The sequence below is a fragment of the Nerophis ophidion genome, unplaced genomic scaffold, assembly GCF_033978795.1.
Source record: "Nerophis ophidion isolate RoL-2023_Sa unplaced genomic scaffold, RoL_Noph_v1.0 HiC_scaffold_36, whole genome shotgun sequence".
Classification (NCBI taxonomy): Eukaryota; Metazoa; Chordata; class Actinopteri; order Syngnathiformes; family Syngnathidae; genus Nerophis; species Nerophis ophidion.
Window position 1 is genome coordinate 194,808 of NW_026906958.1, and position 15,193 is coordinate 210,000.

The window sequence follows — 15,193 nt, forward strand, 5'->3', positions numbered from 1 at the left end:
CTTCACACTCACACGCACCCTACCCATGCTGTCCAAACCTTTACGCCCTGTCCACAGTTCCATGCCGAGTAAGTTTATATATTTATGCCAAAGTGCACTCTTTTGTTTCATGTCTTTAGTCTTGCCATCGTGCTGTTTAAGTTTATAGTTAAATTTTCTTTCATGCCCTTGAGCAGGTGTTTTTGTTTCACGTTTGTACTGTTTAGCCAAGTTTCTTCCTCTTTGTGAGCACCCTTAGTTTGATGATTTTTGATTAGAGTGTTTAAATAAAAACATGTACCTGAATTCACGCCTGGCTCGTCCTGTAATCCCGCTGCGTCGAAGGAGCACACTCAATCCACGTCAAGGCCTGACACTCATATTGTATTGAAAGTACCTTAATGTGTCTAAACATTGTTTATGTGTGTTTAATTGTTCAATAACAAAATAAAATAAATACTCAGAAGTAGAACTGGCTAGCAAATAAACTCTTATGTTAACATAAGACATGTTGAATTCATATTACATGACATTATATAAATATGTATATTAAATATAATTTGAATAGTTGGCAAGTAAACAAAATGCATTTGCCATACCTAATTGTATTATATCAATTATAACTCAACCCCACACTTTACAACATGTATTCACACTTTGTTGTGTGAAAATATTTTACACAAACTTACATTCAATTATAGTAATCATTATAATATAATAAGATATATAACAATGTTTGTTCTGGATCTAAATTAATTCATGGAAAATAAATTGATAAACAATCCTTTTCACCTGGAAACTTATCTCCTTAAGTGTGCAAATAAAGTCTTACGTATTACTTGTATTACATTTGAATAGAACCTTATTGAGCATATTAACAAGATTATGTTAGAAAATGTGCTGAGTATGAAAAATGTCATTTTGAATTTGCGTACAGGATGTAGAATGACGATGATCTTCACCCACCATAAAACAAAACAGGAAGATTGGAGCATGTGGAAGGAAGTTATGACTGTTATAATTTTCCACCACAAGGGGGCGATGTTGGTGTCGATATCAATGACTAGTCATGATCAGACCCCGAATTAAAGGCCTACTGAAAGCCACTACTAGCCACCACGCAGTCTGATAGTTTATACATCAATGATGAAATATTAACATTGCAACACATGCTAATACAGCCGCTTTAGTTTACTAAATTGCAATTTAAATTTCCCGGGTGTTTTTTCTTGAAAACGTCGCGTAATGATGACGTGTACGCTTGACGTCACAGACTGTTAGGAAATATTAGCGCTGCACACACACACAGCTAAAAGTTGTCTGCTTTAATCGCATAATTACACAGTATTTTGGAGAACTGTGTTGTTGAATCTTTTGCAATTTGTTCAATTGATAATGGAGAAGTCAAAGTAGAAAGATGGAGTTGGGAAGCTTTAGCCTTTAGCCACACAAACACACGGTGATTCCTTGTTTAAAATTCACAGAGGTGAAACTTTACTATGGATCACAGCGAACATGGATCCCGACCGAATGTCAACCAGCAGGTTTCGGTGAGAAAATTGTGGTAAAAAGTCTCTTCTTAGGTCAGCTTGTGCCGCCCATAAAGCAGCCGTCGACTTCCCTGAGACACTGGCGTCAACACACCCGTGAACACACACATCTGACTATCAGGTACTGTTAAACTCACTAAAACACTAGCAACACAATAGAAAGATAAGGGATTTCCCAGAATTATCCAAGTACATGTGTTTAAAAACATCTGAATCCGTCCCAATGCAATCGCGTTTTTTTTTTAAACTTTTTTTTTTTTCTTGTCCGTCGCTATCAATATCCTCAAACACGAACCTTTCATCCTCGCTCAAACTAATGGGGAAATTTTCGTTTTCTCGGTCCGAATAGCTGTTTTTGTTGGAGGCTCCCATTAAAATCAATGTGAGGATGTGAGGAGCCATCAACATGTGACGTCATCGTCTGCGACTTCCGGTAGTGGCAAGGCTTTTCTGTTAGCAAGCAAAAGTTGCGAAGCTTATCGTGGATGTTCTCTACTAAATCCTTTCAGCAAAAATATGGCAATATCGCGAAATGATCAAGTATGACACATCGTTTAGATAAGAAAATCTCATTTCAGTAGGCCTTTAAATATAAATATAAATATAAATATATATATATATATATATAATCCTCCATATTGGCAGCCATAGTGATTCATTTATTCAGCAGAGCAATACAACTTGGATCTGACAAAAAAGTAAACACAAATGCTGTCTTCCTCGCTGATAAAACAGGATAGCAACATTCATCTGCTAGCTCAGGATCGCCCCCACTTCTCAGTGTGGCGAGTTGGAGTACTACAAGAGGCACTCTAATACAGTACTTAAATCTGTATTTTGATAATGATGATGATGATGATGATGATGATGTATCTGTTCAAGTGAACAAATGGATCCACAAGGGACAACAACCCTTTCCACAGACTACACACACATAGTAAACATCAATATTAGAAGCCCAGAACAATATATTTGAAGAAGACTTTAGAGTTGAAAGTGAAGATGTGAGGTGAAATAAGTACAAATGCAGCAATAAAAACAAGCAACTCCACTCACGATGGCTCTAAAGTTCAGTGATGTGTTGCTAACTTCAGCCTTTTTCTTCTTTGTTGATGTTTTTCTGTAGTTAACATCCATGATGTAACAATGCTGCTCATCTACTAGAGTCCACATTTTGTTAAATATTTTATTCATTCATACTTTTAATTGGATAATAACATCAATAAAAATACATAGGAAGAAAATGTGTGAAAAAAAACCCAAAGTGAAAATAAAAATGTCCTCTCTTTAACAATGAGAAAATCAAATAAATTAGTAGCTACATATATGATATTCAATACATGCACACAACTTAAAAACTCCAGGATAACATAACAGTAGAAGATGAGAAGCACTACATACATCATCAAATATACATTCATATTAAAGGAGAACCTTATCACAATTTCATAAGAGTTAAAACCAATAAAAATCAGTTCCCAGTGGCTTATTTTATTTTTCAAAGTTTTTTTCAAAATTTTACCAATCATGGAATATCCCAAAAAAAGCCTTTAGAGTGCCTGATTTTCGCTATCTGTAAATCCACCGTCCATTTTCCTGTGATGTCACATAGTGATGCCAATACAATCAAACATGGCGGACAGACCAGCAAGATATAGCGACATTAGCTCGAATTCAGATTCGGATTTCAGCGGCTTAAGCGATTCAACAGATTACGCATGTATTGAAACGGATGGTTGGAGTGTGGAGGCAGATAGCGAAAACAAAATTGAAGAAGAAACTGAAGCTTTTGAGTGAATAGCTATTGAAGCTATTCGGCGATCGCCTTCTAACCAAAGATTGCATCTTTTGACCACTGGAGCAACTTAAATCCGTTGATTGGTAAGTGTTTGTTTGGCATTAAATGTGGGTGGAGGGAAAGGCTGGATGCAAATATAGCCACAAATGTAGATACAGCTAGCCTAAATAGCATGTTAGCATCGATTAGCTGGCAGTCATGCCGCGACCAAATATGTCTGATTAGCACATAAGTCAATAACATCAACAAAACTCACCGTTGTGATTTCATTGACTTTATCGTTGGAAATGCATCTGCTTTGAGTGTCGCAGGATATCCACACATCTCTGTGCCATGTCTGTCATAGCATCGCCGGTAAAATGTGCAGAACAAACGAGGGACTTTCGCATCTTTTGACAATGGTGCAACTTGAATCTGTCGATTGGTATGTGTTTGTTTGGCCTTAAATGTGGGTGGAGAGAAAGGCTGGATGCAAATATAGGTGCAAATGAGGCACAGCGATGCGATATGTACCTACAGCTAGCCTAAATAGCATGTTAGCATCGATTAGCATGCCGTTCTAATCGATGCACATTCCAACTTGAATCCATCCCTGATCGTGTTGTTACACCCTCCGACAACCCACCGACGAGGCATGATGTCTCCAAGGTACGGAAAACAGTCGAAAAAACGGAAAATAACAGAGCTGACTTGACTTGTGTGTGTAATGTGTTTAAGGAAATGGCGGATTGCTTCCCATTGTGATGTCACGGGTGAAAGAAACATCGCTCCGACAGCGAATAATTGAAAGGTCTTTAAATCGCCAAATTCGCCCTTTTAGAGTTTGGAAATCGGTTAAAAAAACGTGGTCTTTTTTCTGCAACATCAAGGTATTTATAGACGCTTACATAGGTCTGCTGATAATGTTCCCCTTTAAACATGCTGTGTTATTAGAGTACATTTGGCACAATCACTGTTTAAGTGTTTTTAAATCCCTGCAGCTTCCATGACTGTTACACACTTGTGTTTACTGACCTGATACTTATACCTGAACCTTTTATCACACACAGTGCAACTCAACGGGTTCTCTCCAGTGTGTGTTCTCATGTGTGGTGTCATGTATTGCTTTCTGGAGAAACTCTTCTTACAAACAGAGCAAGTAAAAGGTTTCTCTCCAGTATGTGTTCTCATGTGTGTGGTCATGACAAGCTTTGTGGAGAAACTCTTCTTACAAACAGAGCAAGTAAAAGGTTTCTCTCCAGTGTGTGTTCTCATGTGTGTGGTCATTTCAAACTTTGTGGAGAAACTCTTCTTACAAACAGAGCAAGTAAAAGGTTTCTCTCCGGTATGTATCCTCATGTGTCTTGTATAAATACTCTTCTGTCTAAATGATTTCCCACATTGAGAGCAGTCAAAGTGTTTGTTGTTAGTGTGATGTCTCGTATCACCTTTAGAGTCATTTTTCCTCTCCAAAGGTTGTTGGATGTGATCACTGTGATCAGAAGAGTGTGACATCATGTGGTCCATGTCTGACAGTGGAGCAAAGATGCTGTCTGGTTCTGACTTTATATCTTCACAATGCTCTCCATCAGCTTCTGTGATGTGTTGACTTACAAGCTCCGCCCCTCTGTTCTCCTCACTTTGACTGTGATGAAGCAGTAAGAACTGAGCTTCATCTTCATCATTATCCTCCACCAACCTTTGAAGCTGCTTCCACAGTTCCTCCTCTTCCTCTTTAATGTGGGAGGGGGTCTGTAGCTCCTTCTGTCCCACACTGGAGCTCCACTCCTGCTGCTTGGAGGGAATCTCTTCATGACTCTCTGCTGACACCTGCTGGACGTCTGCAAAACATAAAACACAAATGAGGTGTTACTGTATTGAAGTTTGCAGTATTCAAACTATTCACATGTGAGCTAGGCCAAACAGACAGTGATGGGCAAGCGACCTGGAAAATGTAGTTAGCTAAGCTACAAGTTACTCTCCATTAAATGTAGCTAAGCTATCCTCAGAGAATTGTAGCAAGCTACACTACACGCTACACTGCAAAAGTAGCTTGCCACATCAAAGCTACATTTAAAGGGGAACATTATCACCAGACCTATGTAAGCGTCAATATATATATTGATGTTGCAGGAAAAAGACCATATAATTTTTTAACCGATTTCCAAACTCTAAATGGGTGAATTTTGGCGAATGAAACGCCTTTCTGTTTATCCCTCTCTGAGCGACGACGTCAGAATGTGACGTCACATCGGTGCTCAACGCCATTTTTCCCTACCACATCACACGCATCGAGTCAAATCAGCTCTGTTATTTTCCGTTTTTTCGACTGTTTTCCGGTACCTTGGAGACATCATGCCTCGTCGGTGTGTTGTCGGAGGGTGTAACAACACGATCAGGGACGGATTCAAATTGATTTACGTAGAATGTGCATCGATTAGCACGGCATGCTAATCAATGCTAACATGCTATTTAGGCTAGCTGTGTGTACATATTGCAGCATTACGCCTCATTTGTAGCTATATTTACATCCAGCCTTACGATTCCTTCCACATTTAATGCCAAACAAACACTTAACAATCGACGGGTTTAAGTTGCTCCAGTGTCAAGATTAGCGAAAGTCCCTCGTTTGGTTTCTACCGGCGATGCTACGACAGAGATGGCACAGAGATGACAAGAATGTCTGGATATCCTGCGACATTCAAAGCAGATGGATTCCCAACGATAAAGTCAACAAAATCACAAAGGTGAGTTTTGTTGATGTTGTTCACTTATGTGCTAATCAGACATATTTGGTTGCGGCATGACTGCCAGCTAATCGATGCTAACATGCTATTTAGGCTACCTGTATGTACATTTGAAACTGTATTTACATCAAGCATTTCCTTCCACCCACATTTAATGCGAAACAAACACTTACCAATCGACGGATTTAAGTTGGTCCAGTGTCAATGCCAAAGTCCTGATCTGTTGTTCTGCACATTTTACCGGCGATGCTAACGCAGAAATGCATGGCCGAATAGCGTCAATAGCTATTCGTTCAATAGCTTCAGTTTCTTCTTCAATTTTGTTTTCGCTATCTGCCTCCATACTCCAGCCATCTATTTTAATTAATGCGTAATCTGTTGAATTGCTTAAGCCGCTGAAATCCGAGTCTGAATCCGAGCTAATATCGCTATATCTTGCTGTGCTATTCGCCATTGTTTGTATGGGAATCGCTATGTGACGTCACAGGGAAATGGACAGTGGCTTAAGCAAATAGCGAAAATCAAGCACTTTAAAGCTTTTTTTAGGGATATTCCGGGACGGGTAAAAATTTGAAAAAAACTACGAAAAATAAAATAAGCCACTGGGAACTGATTTCTATTGGTTTTAACCCTTCTGAAATTGTGATAATGTTCCCCTTTAACAGCATTTCTATCTATTGGCCCACATGTATAATATCAGTGTTAATGTAACTGAGAGTGTACACATGGACCCAGTGAGAGAACTACATGTCTTCAACTCATCACTGAGCTTGTTCCACCATTTAACTCCTAAAACTGAAATACATTTGCATTTTATATTCCTTCTTACTTTACCTTTTTCAAAAATCAATGTCCCCCGTAAATTATAGTTTTTTTTCTTCTTAATTAAAATAACCTAATAATACAAGCTGGAAGACTGTTGCTTTACTTGAAATATAATTTCCAAGGTTTTTAAAAAAACAATATATGAACATTTTGACACATTAGAACTCATAAATAATGGATTGGTATGTCCATAGTAGCACGCTTTGTGTATTATTCTGATGACCCTTGTTTGAAGTTGAATAATTGGGTCTATATTTGTTTTATAAACATTTCTCCAAACTTCAACACAATCTGTTAAATATGGAAAAGTAATAGAATAATATAACATATGCAGACATGTCTTATTCAGCATGTTTTACATTATAAAGAGTAGCAATGGATTTGGATATGTTTCCCTTTACCGTATTTTTCGGATTTTAAATCGCTCCGGGGAATAAATCGCACCGGCCGAAAATGCATAATAAAGAAGGAAAAAAAACATATAGGTCGCACCAAAGTATAAGTCGCATTTTTGGGGGAATTTTTTTTGCTAAAACCCAACACCAAGAATAGACATTTGAAAGGCAACTTGAAATAAATTACAGAATAGTGAACATTAAGCCGAATAAGTGTATGTTTTTTGACGCATAAATAACCAACTCAGAAGGTGCCACCTATGTTAACGTAACATATTATGCTAAGAGTCATTCAAATAACTATAACTTATAGAACATGCTATACCTTTACCAAAAAATCTGTCACTCCAAATCGCTAAATCCCATGAAATCTACTTAGTCGGTGTCGCTTCTAAACAACTCTGCCAAGTCCAAAGTAGACAATGTGCCGCTTCATCTTCTATCGGTACGTCTAGGCACTTATGTGAATAAGATAAATATTTTTTTGATATTTTACAGTAATGTGTTAATAATTTCACACATAAATCCTTCCAGAGTATAAATCGCGCCCCTGGCCAAACTATGAAAAATAAATGTGATTTTTTGATCCGAAAAATAAGGTATATATTCAGCATGCTTTATTATCAATTATTCTTCCCAATAATTTTGTTTCATATACTCTATCAATTTCCACTTGATTACATTTTAATTTTGCTTCACAATTTGTCCTTGCACCACTAAACACCACAAATTTAGTTTTCTTATTATTTAATAACTTATAAATATCAAAACATTTTTTTAGCTGAATCAACTCAACCTCTATTAACCTCAACACTTCCTTTAAATCTTCTCCTGAACAATATACATGTGTATCATCTGCAAACATAATACATTTCAATGTATTAGACAATGAACAAACATAATTGAAATAAAGTATAAATAACTTGGGTCCCAATACAGAGCCTTGTGGAACTCCACATATATATATATATATATATATATATATATATATATATATATATATATATATATATATATATAAACCCACACACACACACATATATATATATATACACACACAAATATATATACACACACAAATATACATACATACATATACATACATATATATATATATATATATATATATATACATACATATATATATATATATATATATATATATATATATATATATATATATATATATATATATATATATATGCCAGCACGAAACTCATGTGTCAGGACGAGATGCGGAAGCAAATTTGGACAACACATTTCTGCATAAAATTTAAACATATCATATTGTGGTTGTTTATAACACTTTGCATTCACATTTTGCTGCTTGTTACAAGTTTGTTGTGTTTTTGCTTGATTGTAAAAGATGTCTGTCGTTTGAGAAGTAAAATAGGAGCGATGTATATATGTTAATATTCAGCGTTTTATTGTTCATAGCTAATATTGTTAAGCTCTACATAAAACAAGAATGGGAAAGAATTCCACTTTGAAAGCTTCAACAATTATTTTCCTTAATTCCCAAACGTTTATTGAGTGTTGTTAAAAGAAAAGGTGATGTAACAAATTGGTGAACATGCCCTTTCCCAATTACTTTGGCACGTGTTGCAGCAATGAAATTCTAAGTGAATTATTTTTTGCAAAAAAAAAAATAAAGTTTATGCGTTTGAACATCAGATATCTTGTCTTTGTAGCATATTCAACTGAATATGGGTTGAAAAGGATTTGCAAATCATTGTATTCCGTTTATATTTACATCTAGCACAATTTCCCAACTCATATGGAAACGGGGTTTGTGTATATATATATATATATATATATATATATATATATATATATATATATATATATATATATATATATATATATCCATATACCGTATTTCCTTGAATTGCCACCGGGGCGCTAATTAATTTAAAACCTCTTCTCACTCCTGCGCTTACCAAAGGCATGCGGTAAAAGTAAGCATGCGCTAATTATTTTAAAACCTCTTCTCACTCGGGCACTTACCAAAGGCATGCAGTAAAAATTTTAGTGTGATGTAAGCTTGGACCTTAAATCCTACTGAATAGCTCTTAATCTTCTTCCCTTTATGCGATTTCAAATTACCGGTATTGAAATCAGCCTCCTCCATTTTGAAAATGATGACAGGGGAAGTGTCACTCGTGACGTCACAAATTTAACCAGGCGGTAATACTAAGTATGGGCTAATTATTTTGCGAAGCGAATTTGACCCGGCAGTAATTTAAGACAGGCACATACTATATGCCCTGAGGCAATTCAAGGAAATACGGTATATACCAGGGGTCACCAACGCGGTGACCGCGGGCACCAGGTAGCCAGTAAGGACCAGATGAGTCGCCCGCTGGCCTGTTCTAAAAATAGCTCAAGTAGCAGCACTTACCAGTCAGCTGCCTCTATTTTTTTCAATTGTATTTATTAACTAGCAAGCTGGTGTCGCTTTGCTCGACATTTTTAATTCTAAGAGAGACAAAACTCAATTAGAATTTGAAAATCCAAGAAAATATTTCAAAGACCTGGTTTTCACTTGTTTAAATAAATTCATTTATTTTTTTACTTTGCTTCTTATACATTTCAGAAAGACACTTTTAGAGAAAAAATACAACCTTAAAAATGATTTTAGGATTTTTAAACACATATACCTTTTTACCTTTTAAATTCCTTCCTCTTCTTTCCTGACAATTTGAATCAATGTTCGAGTAATTTATTTATTTTTATTGTAAACAATAATAAATACATTTAAATTTAATTCTTCATTTTAGCTAATGTTTTTTCGACGAAGAATATTTGTTAAATATTTCTTCAAACTTATTATAATTAAAATTAAAAAAATAATAATTCTGGCAAATCTACAAAATCTGTAGAATCAAATTTAAATCTTATTTCAAAGTCTTTTGAATTTATTTTCAAATTTTTGTTTGTCTTTGTTAGAAATATAGCTTGGTCCAATTTTTCATGTATTCTAACAAAGTGCAGATTGGATTTTAACCTATTTAAAATATGTCATCAAAATTCTAATATTAATCTTAATCAGGAAAAATTACTAATGATGTTCCATAAATTCTTTTTTTTATTGTTTCAAAAGTATTCGAATTTGCTAGTTTTTCTCTTCATTTTTTTCGGTTGAATTTTAAAATTGATAAGAATCAAATTTAAATCTTATTTCAAAGTCTTTTGAATTTCTTTTCAAATTTTTGTTTGTCTTTGTTAGAAATATAGCTTGGTCCAATTTGTTATGTATTCTAACAAAGTGCATATTGGATTTTAACCTATTTAAAATATGTCATCAAAATTCTAATATTAATCTTAATCAGGAAAAATTACTAATGATGTTCCATAAATTATTTTTTTAATTTTTTCAAAAGTATTCGAATTTGCTAGTTTTTCTCTTAATTTTTTTCGGTTGAATTTTGAATTTTAAAGAGTCAAAATAGAATATAAACTATGTTTCAAAATTAAATTCATTTTTTTTGTGTTTTCTCCTCTTTTAAACTGTTCAATTAAGTGTTTTTTTCATCATTTATTCTCTACAAAAAACCTTCCATAAAAGGAAAAAAAATGTACGATGGAATGACAGACAGAAATACCCATTTTTTTATATATATATATAGATTTATTTATTAAAGGTAAATTGAGCAAATTGGCTATTTCTGGCAATTTATTTAAGTGTGTATCAAACTGGTAGCCCTTCGCATTAATCAGTACCCAAGAAGTAGCTCTTGCTTTTAAAAAGGTTGGTGACCCCTGATATAGTATATATGGGGTTCTATTCATTATAATTACACTCAGCTAGAAATAATATTTAGGTATGGCATCACTTACCTTTTACATGATACATCATATCAAATATATTATATAAATTAATACAATCAATTAGCATGTTATGTGAGTTTGCATGTACAGTAGGAATTTTTGTGTTCATGTTGCATACGGACGTATTTGAGTGATGGACCGGAAGCCATATTGAGTGTCGCGCTACCAATGTATGTGTGTGTGTGTGTAGTAATTGGCCTGTGGATTAATGGATCGCCCGAAGGACGGTTGATAAAACACGGCCGTGACTCGTCGTGAGAAAAGTGTGTTCACTTCAAAATGACACCTTGTGAGTGACTTTGAAAATAAAATATTGTTATGCAACAAACGTTTGTGTGGTGTTGCTTCCTTATTTGTCATCATTTAGCGCTGATGATAATGTGTAGCGACAGCAGCTGAACTGAGTGTGACAGCGTGTCATCATTCAATCGGTCCGCTGGAACAAAAAATACAGATAGCAGTATCATTAATAATAATAATGGATTACAATTATATAGCACTTTTTTATACACTAGACCAGACCTGGGCAAAATACGACCCATGGGCCACATGTGGCCCATTAAGATTTTCAATCTGGCCCACTGGACGTTCGTCATAATTTTTTTAGAGCTTTAACATCAAAACTGTAGCCGCCATTGTGATGTGCGGTGCTGTTTTCAAACGACCGTAAATCTTGAACTATAGAAAGTAATTACATGGTTGAAATCTGCGCTTTCGAGTGTTGTAGCAGTTATTACGGTAATCTACGTCACAGCAGCTCCGACCAGGAACAAAGAGATTTGTTTTCAGAGCAGCCAGCCCGAAACTCATGTGTCAGGAAGAGATGCGGAAGCAAATTTAGACGACACATTTCTGCATAAAATTGATAAGATATCATATTGTAGTTGTTTATTACACTTTGCATTCACATTTTGCTGTTTCTTACATTTTTGTTGTGTTTTTGCTTGATTGTAAAAGATGTCTATCGTTTGAGAAGTAAAAGAGGAGCGATGAATATATGTTAAAGGAGAACATTATCACCAGACCTATGTAAGCGTCAATATATACCTTGATGTTGCAGAAAACAGACCATATGTTTTTTTAAACGATTTCCGAACTCTAAAAGGGTGAATTTGGCGATGTAAACGCCTTTTCAATTGTGACGTCAAAACGTGAAGCAATCTGCCACTTTCTCAAACACATTACACGCAGCAAGTCAAATCAGCTCTGTTATTTTCCATTTTTTCGAGTGTTTCCGTACCTTGGAGACATCATGCCTCGTCGGTGTGTTGTTGGAGGGTGTAACAACACGATCAGGGACGGATTCAAGTTGCACCAGTGGCCAAAAGATGCAAAAGTGGCAAGAAATTGGACGCACATTTTACCGACGACAGCTATGTTACGACAGAGATGGCAAGAATTTGTGGATATCCTGCGACACTCAAAGCAGATGCATTTCCAACGATAAAATCAAAGAAATCACAAAGGTGAGTTTTGTTGATGTTATTGACTTGTGTGCTAATCAGACATATTTGTTCACAGCATTACTGCAAGCTAATCGATGCTAACATGCTATTTAGGCTAGCTGTATGTACATATTGCATCATTATGCCTCATTTGTAGCTTGTGGAGAGACGCAGTCGACGGGCCGACAGCAGGCTGAGAAGAGCAGTGGTCCTGACCGAGATGGAGGCCAGGAGGCGGGGCATGCGGCGGAGAGGAGAGGCGTGACACACTCGGAGCCGCGCGGCAGCAGCAATCAGAGCAAGGTGCGTACACCACACACCTGCGCTCAATCCTATCATCTGCTGCTGCAGCATAAAAGAGGCGAAGGAGGAACGATCGGAAGATAAGTAGGTGCGGAACGATGCAACCCGAACGACCACGAGAGCGACGAAGGAGAACCCGAGCGAGATGCGCCCCCACCAAAGACACAACAAACGGCCACCGAAAGGTACACCGAAGCGACGAGCAGGATCAGCCGGCGCGCTAGAAATTGGCGCGACAGACAGGCAAGAAGACGTAATGATTGTTGAAATAATAAATCAAAGTCAAACCTGCTACGATGCGTCATGTGTCCATCATTACGGCAACCCACACATGGACGGCAGGAAGTCCGTCACCTAGCTATATTTGCATCCAGCCTTTTCCTCCACCCACATTTAATGCCAAACAAACACTTACCAATCGTTGGATTAAAGTTGCACCGGCAGTCAAAAGATGCAATTGTTGGTTAGAAGGCGATTGCCGAATTCGTCCTCGTTGCCGCTGTCTGTCATGATATGGCTCAACAGCTTCAGTTTCTTCTTCAATTTTGTTTTCGCTATCTGCCTCCACACTCCAACCATCCGTTTCAATACATGCGTAATCTGTTGAATCGCTTATGCCGCTGAAATCTGAGTCTGAATCCGAGCTAATGACGCTATACCTTTCTGTGCTATCTGCCATATTTGTTTTTGTTGGCTTCACGCAGTGACGTCGCAGGACAATAGACGTGTGGCTATGACGACAGTTAAAATCAGGCACTTTGAAGTCGTTTTTCGGGATATTGCGTGATGGGTAAAATTTTAAGAAAAACTTCAAAAAATAAAATAAGACACTGGGAACTGATTTTGATTGGTTTTAACCCTTCTGAAATTGTGATAATGTTCCCCTTTAATATTCAGTGTTTTATTGTTCATAGCTAATATTGTTAATCCCACTTTCTTTATTTTAATGTACATTTTCAGTGTCCCATTCAGTAAAACATGTTTAAATTGCATTCCGGTTTTTATGAGGTGGTCTGTCATAACTTTTTTAGAATTCTTTCGGACATTGTGATTTTTGGTATTAATGTTCCTGAAAAAAGAGATCCAAACACACATACTGTACAGCAGATTTTTACAGCTAATTGTGTATGTACTATTTATACCCACACACCTTGGCACAGTTTTGTGGCCGCAGAGTCAAAATATTTTCCCAGCTCTGTACTAGACACTCAAAGCGCTCACAGAGAAGTAAGTGCCATTCATTCATTTACACCACATTCACACTTTGGTGGTGGTAAGCTACATTTGTAGCCATGTGCACACAGCATTACCCCTCTCGCTTAGCTTCTACTCAAACAACTAGCCAGTCACCGTGGATTTCAATTCAACAACTAAAGATACTAACGTCATTGTAAATAAAGCCACTTTTCCACTGCATGCTGCTTCTGGCATTTAGTCATTTAGCTCGTTAGAAAGACTTCTTACAGCGGGCACGGTCACATGACTTCATTTCACCAATCCAAACTAAGCACTCGTGACCTTTGACTCCATTTCACCAATCAAACGGAGCTTGGCAGTCACATGACCCCACTCAAACTACACTGTAACAACACCATGATGTCATAACTCGTCAAGGTTGACAGACAGACAGACACACACACACACACACACACACACACACACACACACACACACACACACGCACACACACACACACACACACAACACCAAAGGATAGATTGTTACCATTAGTGGTTTACCAGAACATTTTAGTGTCTATATTCTTTACAATTTCTAATTACATTGAATCTATATTCAATGATAGCTAGCGTTAGATCAGGGATCTTCAACCCGCGGCTCTGGAGCCACATGAGGTTCTTTCATGCCTCCCTGGCTCCCTTCGGCTTTGAAACCGAATGTTAACAAATAATGGTTACTTGATCTATTATATTTCATTTTATTTAGTTAGTTTATTTTAATTCAACAGTTGTTATTTTGGAGAGTTCTGGGATCTTGTCATAGGAAAATAAAACCCATGTGAATATATTGTGGATGTAAATGTATGTCACAGCCCTTATGCGACATCTCTTGCTGCCATGCAATTGTATTGTTTTTAGCGGTCAACCCCTAGCAATGGACGGATCAACAAAGATAGATATTTTATTTATTTACATTTTTATAAATTTGCTGTTTTTATTGATGAATAGGTAGTTGTTTTTAATTTTTAGTCAAATGAATATTCCACAGATGTATGCCTTCAGAATGTTGGAATGAGTTGATTTTTTAATTTCAATTCATTAATAAGGGAAGGAAGAGTGTATTTTGTTTCTTATGTTCAAAACAATTTGATGATTTGCTTTGT

The 15,193-nt window shown here is 36.5% G+C and overlaps 1 protein-coding gene across 1 annotated transcript in view; it reads right to left on the bottom strand.

Moving 5' to 3' along the window:
- Positions 1-2,167: 2,167 nt before the first annotated feature.
- LOC133546676 (zinc finger protein 391-like) overlaps positions 2,168-15,193 on the bottom strand; it is a 26,451-nt gene continuing 13,425 nt past the window's right edge. The window contains exon 5 of the mRNA XM_061892469.1: positions 2,168-5,147. Within this exon, the coding sequence (XP_061748453.1) occupies positions 4,294-5,147 (854 nt within the window). The 3' untranslated portion in view covers positions 2,168-4,293. The remainder of the gene's footprint in view (positions 5,148-15,193) is intronic.